The sequence below is a fragment of the Vombatus ursinus genome, unplaced genomic scaffold (genome assembly GCF_900497805.2).
Source record: "Vombatus ursinus unplaced genomic scaffold, bare-nosed wombat genome assembly UNPS02014941.1, whole genome shotgun sequence".
Taxonomy (NCBI): domain Eukaryota; kingdom Metazoa; phylum Chordata; class Mammalia; order Diprotodontia; family Vombatidae; genus Vombatus; species Vombatus ursinus.
Window position 1 is genome coordinate 8,055,845 of NW_020954719.1, and position 13,168 is coordinate 8,069,012.

A 13,168-nucleotide genomic window follows, 5' to 3' on the forward strand; every position below is an offset into this window, starting at 1 on the left:
GGGAGGTTGAGTGATTTGTCCAAGATCACAGATAATAAGCATTGGCAGTGGAAAAAAGCAGCAGGAGGAGGGAAGGCAGAGGAATGGGAAGAGGAGGAGGAGGAGATGAACAGTAACAACCATCACCTCTAAAATGATGAAATTGGACTAAATAATCTCCAAGGTCTTCCAGCTCTAAATCCTATGATAATTAACACTCTATATGATGTAAGGTTTACAAAACACTTTCCTCACAACAACCCAGTGTGTCTCTATTTTAGAGATAAGGAAAGGGAGGCTCAGAGAACTTAAGTGCCTTCTGCTGGGTCACAGACCTATCCTGTGTGACCTATTGAATCCAGGACTTCTGACTCTAAGATTAGTGCTCTTCTCAAAAATAGACGTTGGAACTTTCACGGCATTCTCATCCCCTCTTATAAACAAAATCTAGTCTCTGTATAATGCAGTGAAACGTGCTACTGCCTGTGGAGTCAGAGGACCTACCTCTGATGCTTCCTATTTGTGTGACTTTAAGCAAGTCGCTTGCCTTTCCAGGGGCCTCAGTTTTTTCTTCTGTGAAATAAAGAGGTTGGACTAAGTGGTCTCCGAGGTCCACGAACTCTTAAAAATATTTTGATAACTGTATTTAAATATAAATAGTTTCTTTTGTCATCCTATATATTAATTTTAAAACATTATTCTGAGAAGGGGTCCACAGAAGGGCTGCCGAAGGAGGTTAAGACTCAGAAAAGGTTATGAACCCTTGGTCTAGATCTGTGATCCTATGTCCTATGTGGTTCTGGATCCTTGTTCTTCATTTACTATCTGTCTTGAGCAAGTAAGATATTTGATATCAATGAACCTTAGTTTCCTCATCTGTAATATTAAAGGATTGGGCTAGATGCTAGGTAAAAGCCCTTCTGGTCTGAATTTATGATACTCCCTTCAAAGTCTCATTTTAAAGAGAAAAGTAATTACCAAGCGGAGTTATAACTGGGAATTCCAACAGCTACAGCAAAGTCATTTATGGGGAAGGATGTCTCAGGTATGACTACTCCTGTGTATAGATAAGGTAGACTGGACACAAGAAGTAATGGGGGTTGAGGAGGCTAAGGAATTGAGAGATCAAGGGAGAAGGAAGAGTGGCTTGGAATTCGATGGATGGCAACAATAAAAAATTGGACCAGATGGAATGAACATTGAAGGAGGAGAAGTGGATTGGTGGCAGAGGAATGGTCTGAAAGTAGCAGGGAGACCAGGTACTATGTTAACTTCTCCTCCTGGCCCTGTGTTATCAGGCCCTGTGTTAAGAAAAGGAGGAAATGCTCAGAAGCTTTTTAGTCCAACCGCCTCTTTTTTGTAAAGATAAGGAAACTGAGACCCAGGAAGTTGAGTGACTGGCCCAAGGTCACATAGATAGTAACTATCTGACTCCAGGTTTCTGACTCCTGCCTCCCATCTGGCCTCAAAAATGGTGCCAAGAGATGTGGAGAAAATTAGGTTTCAGTGAGCATGAGAATACGGAAATAATATGAGCAGAACAGATTATGATGAAGGAGAATTTCATCAGGCACAGCAGAGAGGGAGGGCAAAGACTGATCTTTCCATTGAGAAGTGGGAGGCAGCAGGCAGCACACACCATGTTAGCTTTTGATTATCTCAGGGTAAGGTGGATTTCCAGGCTTGGCATTCTATAAGGGGCATACTGCCTCAGTGGGTAGACTAGACCAGGAAAAGATTATGAAGGCCATAATCCTCAAAGTGGTAGCCCTGGGGAACCAAGTGAGGGAGCATATTGGTCACTTGGCACAAACACCCCCATGCTAGTTGTGGCTCTGTAACCAGGTTTCATTTGAAACACAATGCCAGCAAGAGCTTTGGCAACTCAATCTTCCAAAAGCTAGGAGATCCTAAGCCACTTAGAAGTGAGTTGAACAATTCCCAGATGACTATCTCCTTTAACTTAATCTCTTCCAGACTCAAAGAATCTTGCCAATACATCCATACTCCCTCAGCCTAGGAAGAAGAGAAGGCTTAATTCAGGTGTGTTCTGGAGTCAGCTCAAAAGGCTCTAACTGTTAAAACCTTCAGTGTGAGAATTTATGCCTTGGAAATCAGAAAATGCTATAAATCAGATCTTGTTTTATTTTGTTGATTGTATAGTCTTTTTTATTTTATTTTTATTTTTTTAGGCAATTGGGGTTAAGTGACTTGCCCAGGGTCACATAGCTAGTAAGTGTCAAGTGTTTGGTCTGAGGCTGGATTTGAACTCAGGTCCTCCTGACTGCAGGGCCGGTTCTCTATCCATTGCGCCATCTAGCTGCCCCCAATTGTATAGTCTTAAGAAAGTTATGGGGGCAGTTAGGTAGCACAGTGGATAGAGCTCTGGCCTTGGAGTCAGGAGGATCTGAGTTCAAATGCGGCCTCAAACACATAACACTTACTAGCTGTGTGACCCTGGGCAAGTCACTTAACCCCATTGCCTAACCAAAAAAAAAAAAAAAAGAAAGTTATGGAAATGGCAATAATGCAAATTAAAGTTAAAGTCTGTCCTATATACTTTTTTCCCCCTGGAAGTTGGTTGTTAAATAATTACCAACATACTTTTGGTTCATTTCCAAAGTTCAACATGACTGTTCTTCGAATGTGTTCATACCCTCATCATTTCTCACTGTACACTTTTAATAGCTTAGGGAGAGCTCACCTGGCCATACAAGTCTATCATCTTGGTTGTGCACGTATTGTGTCTGTGTTCCATAAGCCTTTGCTTTATTGTCCACGTCTCCATTACTTTTTTCAGATATGCATCGAGTCTATTCAAAAACAGGTAAAGGATCTGGGCTTCCTGGCCTTTCCCAGAATTCCTGATGGCTTTTATTTGATTGACTATGTTTTGCCTTAAAAGAGAAAAGAGAAATTCAACTTATATAGTTGATGAACTTTCATATCTTTGACTCCATAAACTGAGAACAATCACATGTATTTCTAGGGCATTTTCACATCTATTATCACATTTGACTATTACAAGACCCCTAGGAGCTACAGACAGAGATTATTCTTCCTATTTCATAAATGAGGAAACTAAAACTTGTAGAAGAAAGATTTTTTGGCACCCTTAGGTTTATTCTCAAAAATCTTATCAGCCTCTAAAATAGAGAATGTCATGCATCTTATTAAAGTCACAATGGTACTGCAAAAATTGTTTTGTAATTTTAATTTGTTAAAATGATCTCTTTAATGATCCAAAAAATAGGTTAGGAAATGAAACATACAGGAAAGACATATAGCAGGGGAACATTGATAACTATTTTAAAATCAATAAAATTATAATTTTAGTTCACACAGCACTGATCTAGTTCATTTAGAGTACTGACCCAGTACTAGTTTATACATCTCAATACTTAAGAAGATTATCCTGGAGTTAAAGGGTTTTTACCCTAAGAAAGCTCTTCTTCCAATACCATCTTTTGTGACTGAATCAAATAACTGACAAGCATGAGTTGTGAAAAAGTGCAATCAACTTACATCAATTCTTCTAGAATAGTACTGAATAGTACTTGAAAGTCAAAATTGAAACAGATGAAATAGAAAGCTTCATAGCAAGTAAAGACCTTCATTTAATAAATCTTTTAATAATAATAGCTAACATTTATATAGTTTTACTTTGTGTTTAACACTTTACAATTTGATATTTACAACATCCATGGCGGGTGGATGCTATATCAGCATGACCTACTGGACAGTAGAATGAGTGGTGCTCCTTTGCATCCTGGTATCACAAGGAGAGGATACATTGGAACAAATTAGAAATGCCAATAACCAACTTGTTTGAAAAGCTTCAATGTGGATGGTATGGGCCACTAAAACAGACAAACCACGAATGTGCAGCAAATGAACTGGAGATATGAATGTTTTTATTAGATACCAGTTTTATATCATAACAAAACACGAACAGATCTTACCGGTTATAACCCAGGACTTTATACTGCTTTTGTTCAATGATATTCTCAGCTCAAAATTACAACAATAACTTATTGCAGACCAATACTAGGTAATCGTATGGAATTATTTCATTCTTTTTTAAAAAATTTTATTTATTTATTTTTTTAGGCAATTGGGGTTAAGTGACTTGCCCAGGGTCACACAGCTAGTAAGTGTCAAGTATTTGGTCTAAGGCTGGATTTGAACTCAGGTCCTCCTGACTTCAGGGCCAATGCTCTATCCACTGTACCACCTAGCTGCCCTGAATTATTTCATTCTTAAGACCAATTAGTTGAGATATGAGCAGAAGTTGAGAAGTTACTTAAATCTGCAGGAAATCGTGAAGAACTTGAAGGTATTAAAAATCTATACTTAGCAGAAAGGTCAGAATGGTGACGTTTTGAATGATTTTGAAAAAGAGATGAGCACACTTAGAATGAAATTGTGCACAGCTCTTTTTGAGTTTGATGGCATGAATCCAACTAACAGACCAACTATATTGAAACAAAAGAATTCTAAATCATTGATTTCTGCTTTAACCATCATGAATGAATGCCTTTTCCCACAATATTTGACAGAGAAGAAAAAACATTTCAACATATGCATGCAACACTATATACTGTAGCTATAGCCACTATAAAGATAATAAGAGGAAGGAGGAGCTACTTAAGAATATTTCTAAGGATAGGCATCAGATACCACCATGGCAGAAGTGGCCTGAGAAAACTATTAGAGACCTGTGCAAAGACATTATACATCAATATCTAGATGGTGTGCCCAGTAGAAAACTCTAAGATCATCTCTTTCAAATAAAGACAATAAAAAAGAGACTTGCAGAAATGAATCCAGAAAACCAAAGTATGTCACAAATTCTTAACATCTTTAATTAACAATTATAAGTAAAAACTGAAAGGTTAAAAGGTTACAAGGATGAAAACACAAGAAGATAAATAGCAAACAAAAGCTATGTTGTAGAGTCTTAAGAAGCAAAGAAATGATAGGAGAAGAGGAAAGAGGAAGATGTGAAAAATTTCTGTTTGTTTATATGGCAGAAATAGTCCGATGAATCAATAGACATTTACTAAACACTCAGTACATGTCAGGCCCTTTGCTAGGTGTTGCAGACACAAATACAAAAGTAAAACAGTCCCTGCCCTCAAGGAGCTTATGTTGTATAAGGGGAGACAACATATACATATATCAGTATATATAAAATAAACGCAAGATAGTTTAAAGAGGACACCAGCAGTTGGGGGCATAAGGAAAGGTTTCATGTAGAAAGTAACATAAAGGGAGGGAGGTAAGAGGGAGAGAACCTGGATCTAAACATAAAATAAAATTTAATTAAAAAAAAAGAGAGGAAAAAAAGTAGTGTAAGGGATTCTATGAGGCATAAGGGAAATCATTCCAAGAGTGGGGACCAGCCAGTGTAAAGGTAGGGAGAGGGGAGTCAGAATATTGTATTTGAGAAACAGCAAGAAGACCAGTTTGACTAGATGTCAGATTGTAGGAAGGACAGTAATGCATAATGAGGGTACTAATGAGGGCATAATAGGGGTAGCTAGATGGCTCAGTGGATAGAGTACCAGGCCTGGAGTTAGGAAGTCCCGAGTTCAAATCTAGCTTCAGATACTTATTAGCTATGTAATCCTGGGTCAGTCATTTAACCCTGTTTGCCTCAATTTCCTCAACTGTAAAATAAGCTGGAGAAGGAAATAGCAAACTATGTCAGTATCTTTGCCAAGGAAACCCCAAACGGAGTCATGAAAGACTTGGGCACAACTGAAATGATTGAACAACAACAAAAGTAATACATAATGAAACTGGAAAGACAAAGTGGAACTAGATTGCAAAGGGCTTTAATGATGGTTTAAACAAAGGTGGTAGTTGTGTAGGTAGTAAGGAGGGAATGTGCGAACCCATCCAGAGGTAGAAATATCAATATTTAACAACTGATAAATGGATAAACAGGGTTAGGAAGAAGAAAGAGTCAAAGAGGTTGCCAATCTGGGAGCAATCTGAGGAAGCTGATACCCTCAAAGAGAAATAGGGAAGTTTGGAAGAGTGGAAGATTTCTGGAGAAAGATAATGAACTCTATTTTGGATTCATTGAGTTTAATATTTCTATGGAGCATCCAATAGGCAGTTGATGATACTAGAATTGAGCTCAGGAAAGTGACCAGAACTACATATATAGAGGGGGTGGGGGTGGGGAGAGAATGAACATTTATATAATGCCTACTATGTGCCAAGGACTGTGCTAAGGGCTTTACAAATATCATCTCATTTATTTAATCCTCACAATAACTGTAACATAGGAGCTGTTATTGTTCCCATTTTATGGTTGAGGAAACTGAGGCAAACAGAGGTTAAGTAACTTGGCCAGGGTAACACTGCTAGCAAGTGTCCGGGGCTGGATTTGAACTTAGGTCTTCTTGACTCCAGGCCCAATGCTTTATCCATTGTACCACCTAGCTACAAAGAAAGAAAGACAAAAAAAAAAAAAGGAAGGAAGGAAGGAAGGGAAGGAGGGAGAGAAGAAAGAAGAAAGGAAGGAAAAGAAAGAGAGAAACAAAGAAAGAAGAAAGAAAAATGAAGAGATGATTGTGGGAGCAATCTGATGGAGAAGAAAGGAAGGGATAGGATATCCAGGGTACATGTGGAGGAATTTGTTGGCTTTGGAGAGGAAAAGAACCATGTCATTATCAGTTTAGAGCAAAGGAAAAGAGAGTGGGGTATGATCTTGAGAAGAAGGAAAAGGGAGAAAAGAATATTCTGGTGAATGACCTCTATTTTGTCAGTCAGTAGATAAACATTAATTAAGTGCCTATTATGTGCCAGCCACTGTGCTAAGTGCTGGGGGTCCAAAGGTAAAAGAGAGTCCTTGCTCTTGAGAAGCTCAAAATTGAAGTGGCGAGACAATATGCAAATACCTACGTATAAACAAATAATATAAAGGACAAATAGGAAATAATCAACACAGGGAAGGCATTAGAATTAAGAGGGATTAAGAAAAGCTTCCTGGGGAAAGTGAAATTTTAGCTGAGACTTGAAGGAAGCCCAGGAAATCAGGAGATGAGGGGAGAACATTCCATGCATGGGGTTCAACCAGTGAAAATGTCCAATCGTGAGATGGAGTCATGAGGAACAGCAAAGGAGGTCAGTGTCACTGAACTGAAGAGTATGTTGGGGGGAGGGGAGGAAAGGGGTAAATGTAAGAAGAAAGGTGGGGCCGTTTGCAAAGGGTTTTGAATGCAAAATGGGATTTTGTATTTGATCCTGTAGGTCATAGGAAGCCACTTAATTGAGTAGATTTGTCCATAAGGAAGATAATTTTGACAGCTCAGTGGAGGATGGACTAGAGTGGGGAAAAATTTGTGACAGGGAGAAAAACCAAGAGTCTATTATAATAGTACAGGTGATGAGGGCTTGCACCAGAGTGGTGGTAATATCAGAGGAGAGAAGGGTGCATATGTGAGAGATATTACTAAGGTAAAATCAACATGTCTTTCAACATATTGCATATGGGGTGGGGAGGGAGTAAGAGAAAGCAAGGAGTCAAAGATGACACCTAAGTTGCAAGCCTAGGGGACTGGAAGGATGGCAGTGTCCTCAATAGTCACAAGCAAGTTAGGAAGAGTAGAGGGTTTTGGGGGAAAATATAATGAGTTCGGTTTTGGACATGTTGAGTGAACTGAGGCATCCATTTCAAGATGTCCAATACGCAGTTGGTGATGTCAGTCTAAAGGTCAGAGGAGTGGATGAAAATTTGGCAAAGGAGACAGAGAAAGAAAGAAAGGTCAGGTTGATAGGAGAACCTAGAGAGTAGTGCCATGAAAATTTAGAGAGAAAAGAGGAAAAAGAAGAGTGTGCTCCCAGTTCAACAGTGTCAAAAGCTGCAGAGAGATCAAGACTGATGAGGATTGAGAAAAGCCCATTAGATTTGGCAAATAAGAGATTGTTAGTAACTTTGAAGAGAGCAGTTTTGGTTGAATGAAGTCAAGTGTCAGACTGTAAAGAGTTAAGAAGAGAATGAGAGGCAAGGAAGCGAAGGGCTTTCACAAAGAGTTTAGCCACAAAAGGCAAGAGAGATATATAGATCAATAGTTAGAGGGGATGATAGTTAATAAAGTATGAGGTCAAGTCCTCAGCTTAGAGGGTGGGGAGGGAAAAGGAGCACACATTTGCTCACCCATTCATCCATTCAAAGATCAACCATGATTCTTCCTTCCTGCCTTCCTTTCTTCCTTCCCTCCCTCCTTCTTTCCAAAACTCCCAGGCTTGACTCAAATCTGCCTCCCAGCTCAAAGATCACAACACTCCATATTTCTTTCAGGGTCAGGAGAGGGAAATGTTTGTCCTTTTGAATTACAAAACCCAGAATTCCAGCCAGATCTCAAACTCCTATTATTCTAATAATGCATTTGCCACAATAACACATTTGAGCCAAAAATTATGGATCTTACCTGGAGCCACAGGTTTCCAGTTTTCAGAGGACCTTTTTTTCCTCTTCTTTTTCTTTGCATCCCCTGCATTTAGCACTGTGCCTGGCCTGTAGTACATACTTAAAACTCTTATTGACTTTACTCAACCAGGAGTCATTGGATAAAACAACATTGAAAATTAGGGAGAGAGGATGATGGAAATTCTGAGAAGGGAGAGAATGGGAGCAAGGATAGAAATAATCTCACCATACTCTTACCACCTACCCCATTCCCCTAGCTCTGATGAATAAATTTTCACCTTATCTTGCTGGGACTCAGGACTCTACTACCCTTCCTGGCCATCTCCTTGCTAAGGCCTTACCCTCTGATCATTTCCTCCCCACTGGAAATCTGAACTTCACTCCTGGATCCCATGCTTCTGGTAAGAGATCTTTCATCTTCTGTTGAAATGACTTCAGCAATAATCTCACCTCACTCACACTCACCTCCTTCACACCCTTTCCAGCATCTCTTTATGTGTTATCTTCTCCCATCAGAATGCAAACTTGAGTACAAGGACTGTCTTGCTTGCTTTTATTTCTGTCTCCCTTCAGTGCTAAGGCACAGTGTCTGGTACATAGTAAGCATTTGTTAAGTGCTCTATATATCTATTTATCTCAATGAAGAAATGGAGGAACTAGAGTTGGCGTGAAGGGCCACCTCTACTTCTGAGATCTAAGCAAAGGAAGATAGAGTAGGAGATGATGTTGAGATGATTTTAAGTGTGAAATTGGACAGGAGTTCCCAACAGATGCCCTCAGTTTTTTCCTGCGAAGTATGGGGCAAGGTCATCTGCTAAGAGGGAGGTGGGAGGGTTGGCATAGGTGGCTTTAGGAATTAAGAGGAGGTTGGGATTAGATTGCAAAGTGAATCAGAGAATCAATTAGGGAAGAATAAAAGGATTAGGGTTTAGTTGAGATTTTAGTTTGAAATCAAATCACAGAAATTTGTAGAGGAATCAGTCAGCATGTTTTTGTGGCTCTCTTCCAAAATCTTTCAGCAGCACGGGAGCAAAAGTAGAGAAAGCAGATGGGAGTAACAGGGATAAGAAAAGCAATGGGTGTCAATGGGACAATGTGGCAAAGACTCAAGGACTGATGGACAGTGTAAACTTGAACTGAATAAAGGGTCAACATTTTGAAGGGAGCAAAGACAGGCCAGATCAGAGAGGATAACCTGGAAAGGCAGGGAAGGGTGGAGTGACAAGAGATTGTGGGGAGGTCAGGAGGAGTGAGGGAGACCTGGAAGGACAGATGGTTATGGTTGGATAGAGGAATTTCAGAGTAGGCAGAACACTTGTGGGTGATGATATGATCAAGGATATGAACATTCCTGTGTATGGCTAGGGTAGAATGTAGGTATAGATTGTGGGAGTTGAGGAAGTTGATGAATTGGAAGCAAGGGTATTTCATGGGGACAACAACGTAAGTATATACTTGAAGCTTAAGGTGAAGAGGAAGAGTGAATCAGATAATGAATTCCTAAAAGGAAGAGGAATGATTCAGCTACAAGGATCTAGGTAGGGTGACCTGTCTGAATTGAGCAAACCTCAAAGAGAAGAGGTTGACGACTGGTGGTGGCAAGTGCATCAATAAGGAGATTAGTGATGTGTTTCAGAGAGAGAGGTTAGAACAGAGGTGTCAAATTCATGGCTGAGGGCCAAATGGAGCAACAAAACTCCACACAGCAGGCTGAACTAAAGTGAAATGTAACTGGGAAATGTTTAACAAAATAAATAAAAATACAACATAAATAATGGTTTTCTAAGTCAATTGCAGGGATCTGCTTCTATTTAAGAATGGCATCACTGGTGTCTTTTAGAAGCTAAGAAAGTGAGAGTCAAATGGTTTGTGGGAGTATCCAGTGTGGGTCCCGGGCAGTATAGAGATGATTTCTAGTACCTAACCCCATAAGGTTGAGTTCTTCTTGATTTGGAGAGCACAGAGAGAATGTAGTATTAAATTGGTGCACAGGGGTAGGTGCCACCAACTGTTAAGATTTAGTATGAGTAGGTAAAAGGTAGAAGCCTTCCCAATAGGATCAGGGGTGAAGCAAGGATGCCCATTATCACTACTGTTATTTAGTATTGTACTAGAAATGTTAGCTATAGCAATAAAAGAAGAAAAAGAAATGAAAGGAATTAGAGTAGGCAATGGAGAAATAAACTATCACTCTTTGCAGATATATGATGATATACTTAGAGAATCCTAAAGAATCAACTAAAAACTACTAGAAATTATTAACAACTTCAGCAAAGTCGCAGGATATAAAAAACCCCACATAAATCATCAGCATTTCTATATATTACCAACAAAACCCAGCAGCAAGAGATAGAAAGGTAAATTCCATTTACAATAACTGTAAACAATATAAAATACCTAGGAGTCTACCTAACAAGACAAACCCAGGAATTATATGAACACAATGACAAAATACTTTTAACACAAATAAAGTCAGATTTAAACTATTGGAAAAATATTAATTGCTCAGGGGTAAGCTGAGCCAATATAATAAAAATGACAGTTCTATCTTAAGTTAATTTACTTATTTAGTGCCACGCCAGTCAAACTACCAAAAACATTTTATAGAATTAGAAAAATCATAACAAAATTCATCTGGAAGAACAGAAGGTTGAGAATATTAAGGAGAATTAATAGAAAAAAATGTGAAAGAAGGTGGCCTAGCCATACCAGATCTCAAACTGTATTATAAAGTGATAATCATCAAAACTATCTGGTACTGGTCAAGAAATAGAGTGGTGGATCAGTGGAATATATTAGGTACATAAGACACAGTAGTAAGTGAGCATAATAATCTAGTGTTTGACAAACCCAAAGATTCAAGTTTTGGGGACAAGAATTCATTATTTGACAAAAGCTGTTGGGAAAACTAGGAAACAGTATGACAGAAACGAGGTATAGACCAACATCTTACAGTGTATACCAAGATAAAGTCAAACTGGGTACATGATTTAGACATAAAGGGTGATACCATAAGCAAATTATGAGAGCAAGAAATATTTTGCTTGTCAGAGCTATGGAGAAGGGAAGAATTTATGACCAAACAAGAACCAGAGAGCATTATGAGAAGTAAAATGGATAATTTTGAGTATATTAAATCAGAAAGGTTTTGCCCAAACAAAACGAATGTAACCAAGATTAGAAGAAAAGCAGAAAGCTGGGAAATAATTTTATAGCAAGTTTCTCTGATAAAGGCCTTATTTCTCCAATATATAGTGAACTGAGTCAAATTTATAGGAATACAAATCATTCCCTAATTGATAAATGATCAAAAGATATCAACAGGCAATTTTCAGTTGAAGAAATCAGTGCTATCTATAGTCATATAAAAATGCTCTAAATTACTATTGATTAGAGAAATGCAAATTAAAACAACTGTTAAGTTATCACCTTACAGCTATCAGATTCACTAATATGACAGAAAAGGAAAGTGATAAATGTTGAAAGGGATGTGGGAAAATTGGGACACTAATGCACTCACTGTTGGTGGAGTTGTGAACTGATCCAACCATGCTGGAGAGCAATTTGGAACCATGCCTAAAAGGTGATCAAACTATGCGTACCTTTTGACCCAGAAATACCACTACCAGGTCTATATCCCAAGAGATTTTTTAAAAAGGGGGTAGGGAGAAGTACCTATTTGTACAAAAATATTTCTAGCAGCTCTTTTTGTGGTGGCAAAGAATTGAAAATTGAGGGGATACCCATCTGCTGGGGAATGGCTAAACAAGTTGTAGTATATGATAGAATACTATTGTGCCATAAAAAATGACAAGCAGACTGATTTCAGAAAAATCTGGAAAAACTTAGATGAACTGAAACAAAGTAAAGTGAACCAAACCAGAAGAACTTTGTACACAGTAAATGCAATATTGTACAATGATCAACTGTGAATGACTTAGCTATTCTCAGCAATACAATGATCCCAGATAATACCAAAAGACTCATGATGAAAACTGCTATCCATCTCCAGAGAAAGAACTGATCCAGTCTGAATACAGATTGAAGCATACTATTTTTCACTGTATTTTTTTCATGTTTTTTTTTATTTTGCTTTATTTCTTCTTTCACAAGGTGACTAACATGGAAATATGTTATTTACATGATTGAGCATATGTAACCTGTATCAAATTGTTTACCATCTTAAGGGAGGGAGAAAATTTGGTATTCAAAATTTTTAAAAATTGTATGTTAAAATTATCTTTACATGTATTTGGGAAAAATAAAATGTTATTAAAAAAAGATTGAGTGTGGGCTATGTTCCAATCCCCTCCCCATGGAGTAGGTCCAATATCTGGAGGAAATGATGATAATTTTAATAAAGGTTATATTTGAATTTTGTGATTCAGAAAACACAATAGTGTCCACACAGGAAATTAGGTCCCCTGGGGCAGAATGTGGAGTACAAATGGGCTCAGAAACAGGATGCTAGAGGGCAAGTGGATCCCTAACATTACTGGGAAAAGAGTTAAATAGAAGAATGTCAACCAAAGAGCTATATAGCATTCCTACACTCTGTAGCACGCATACTAGAAAGAGACTAAAGGTCTCCTTCTAGTATGACATTGATCCATTAGTTAACAGTCATTCAATCAGTGCTAAATCCACCTAATTATATTGTGATCTAGTCCAGGTTGTGGACCAGTGTGAATAGAATCTAGGCCATACTGCTCTAGGGCATCAGAGAACAGTGGCCAATCAAGT

The 13,168-nt window shown here is 38.4% G+C and overlaps 1 protein-coding gene across 1 annotated transcript in view; it reads right to left on the reverse strand.

The window, feature by feature from the left end:
* Positions 1-13,168, reverse strand: part of FAM186A (family with sequence similarity 186 member A) — a 144,985-nt gene that overhangs the window by 12,328 nt on the left and 119,489 nt on the right. The window contains exon 6 of the mRNA XM_027844285.1: positions 2,684-2,876. Coding sequence (XP_027700086.1) covers positions 2,684-2,876 — 193 coding nt within the window. The remainder of the gene's footprint in view (positions 1-2,683; positions 2,877-13,168) is intronic.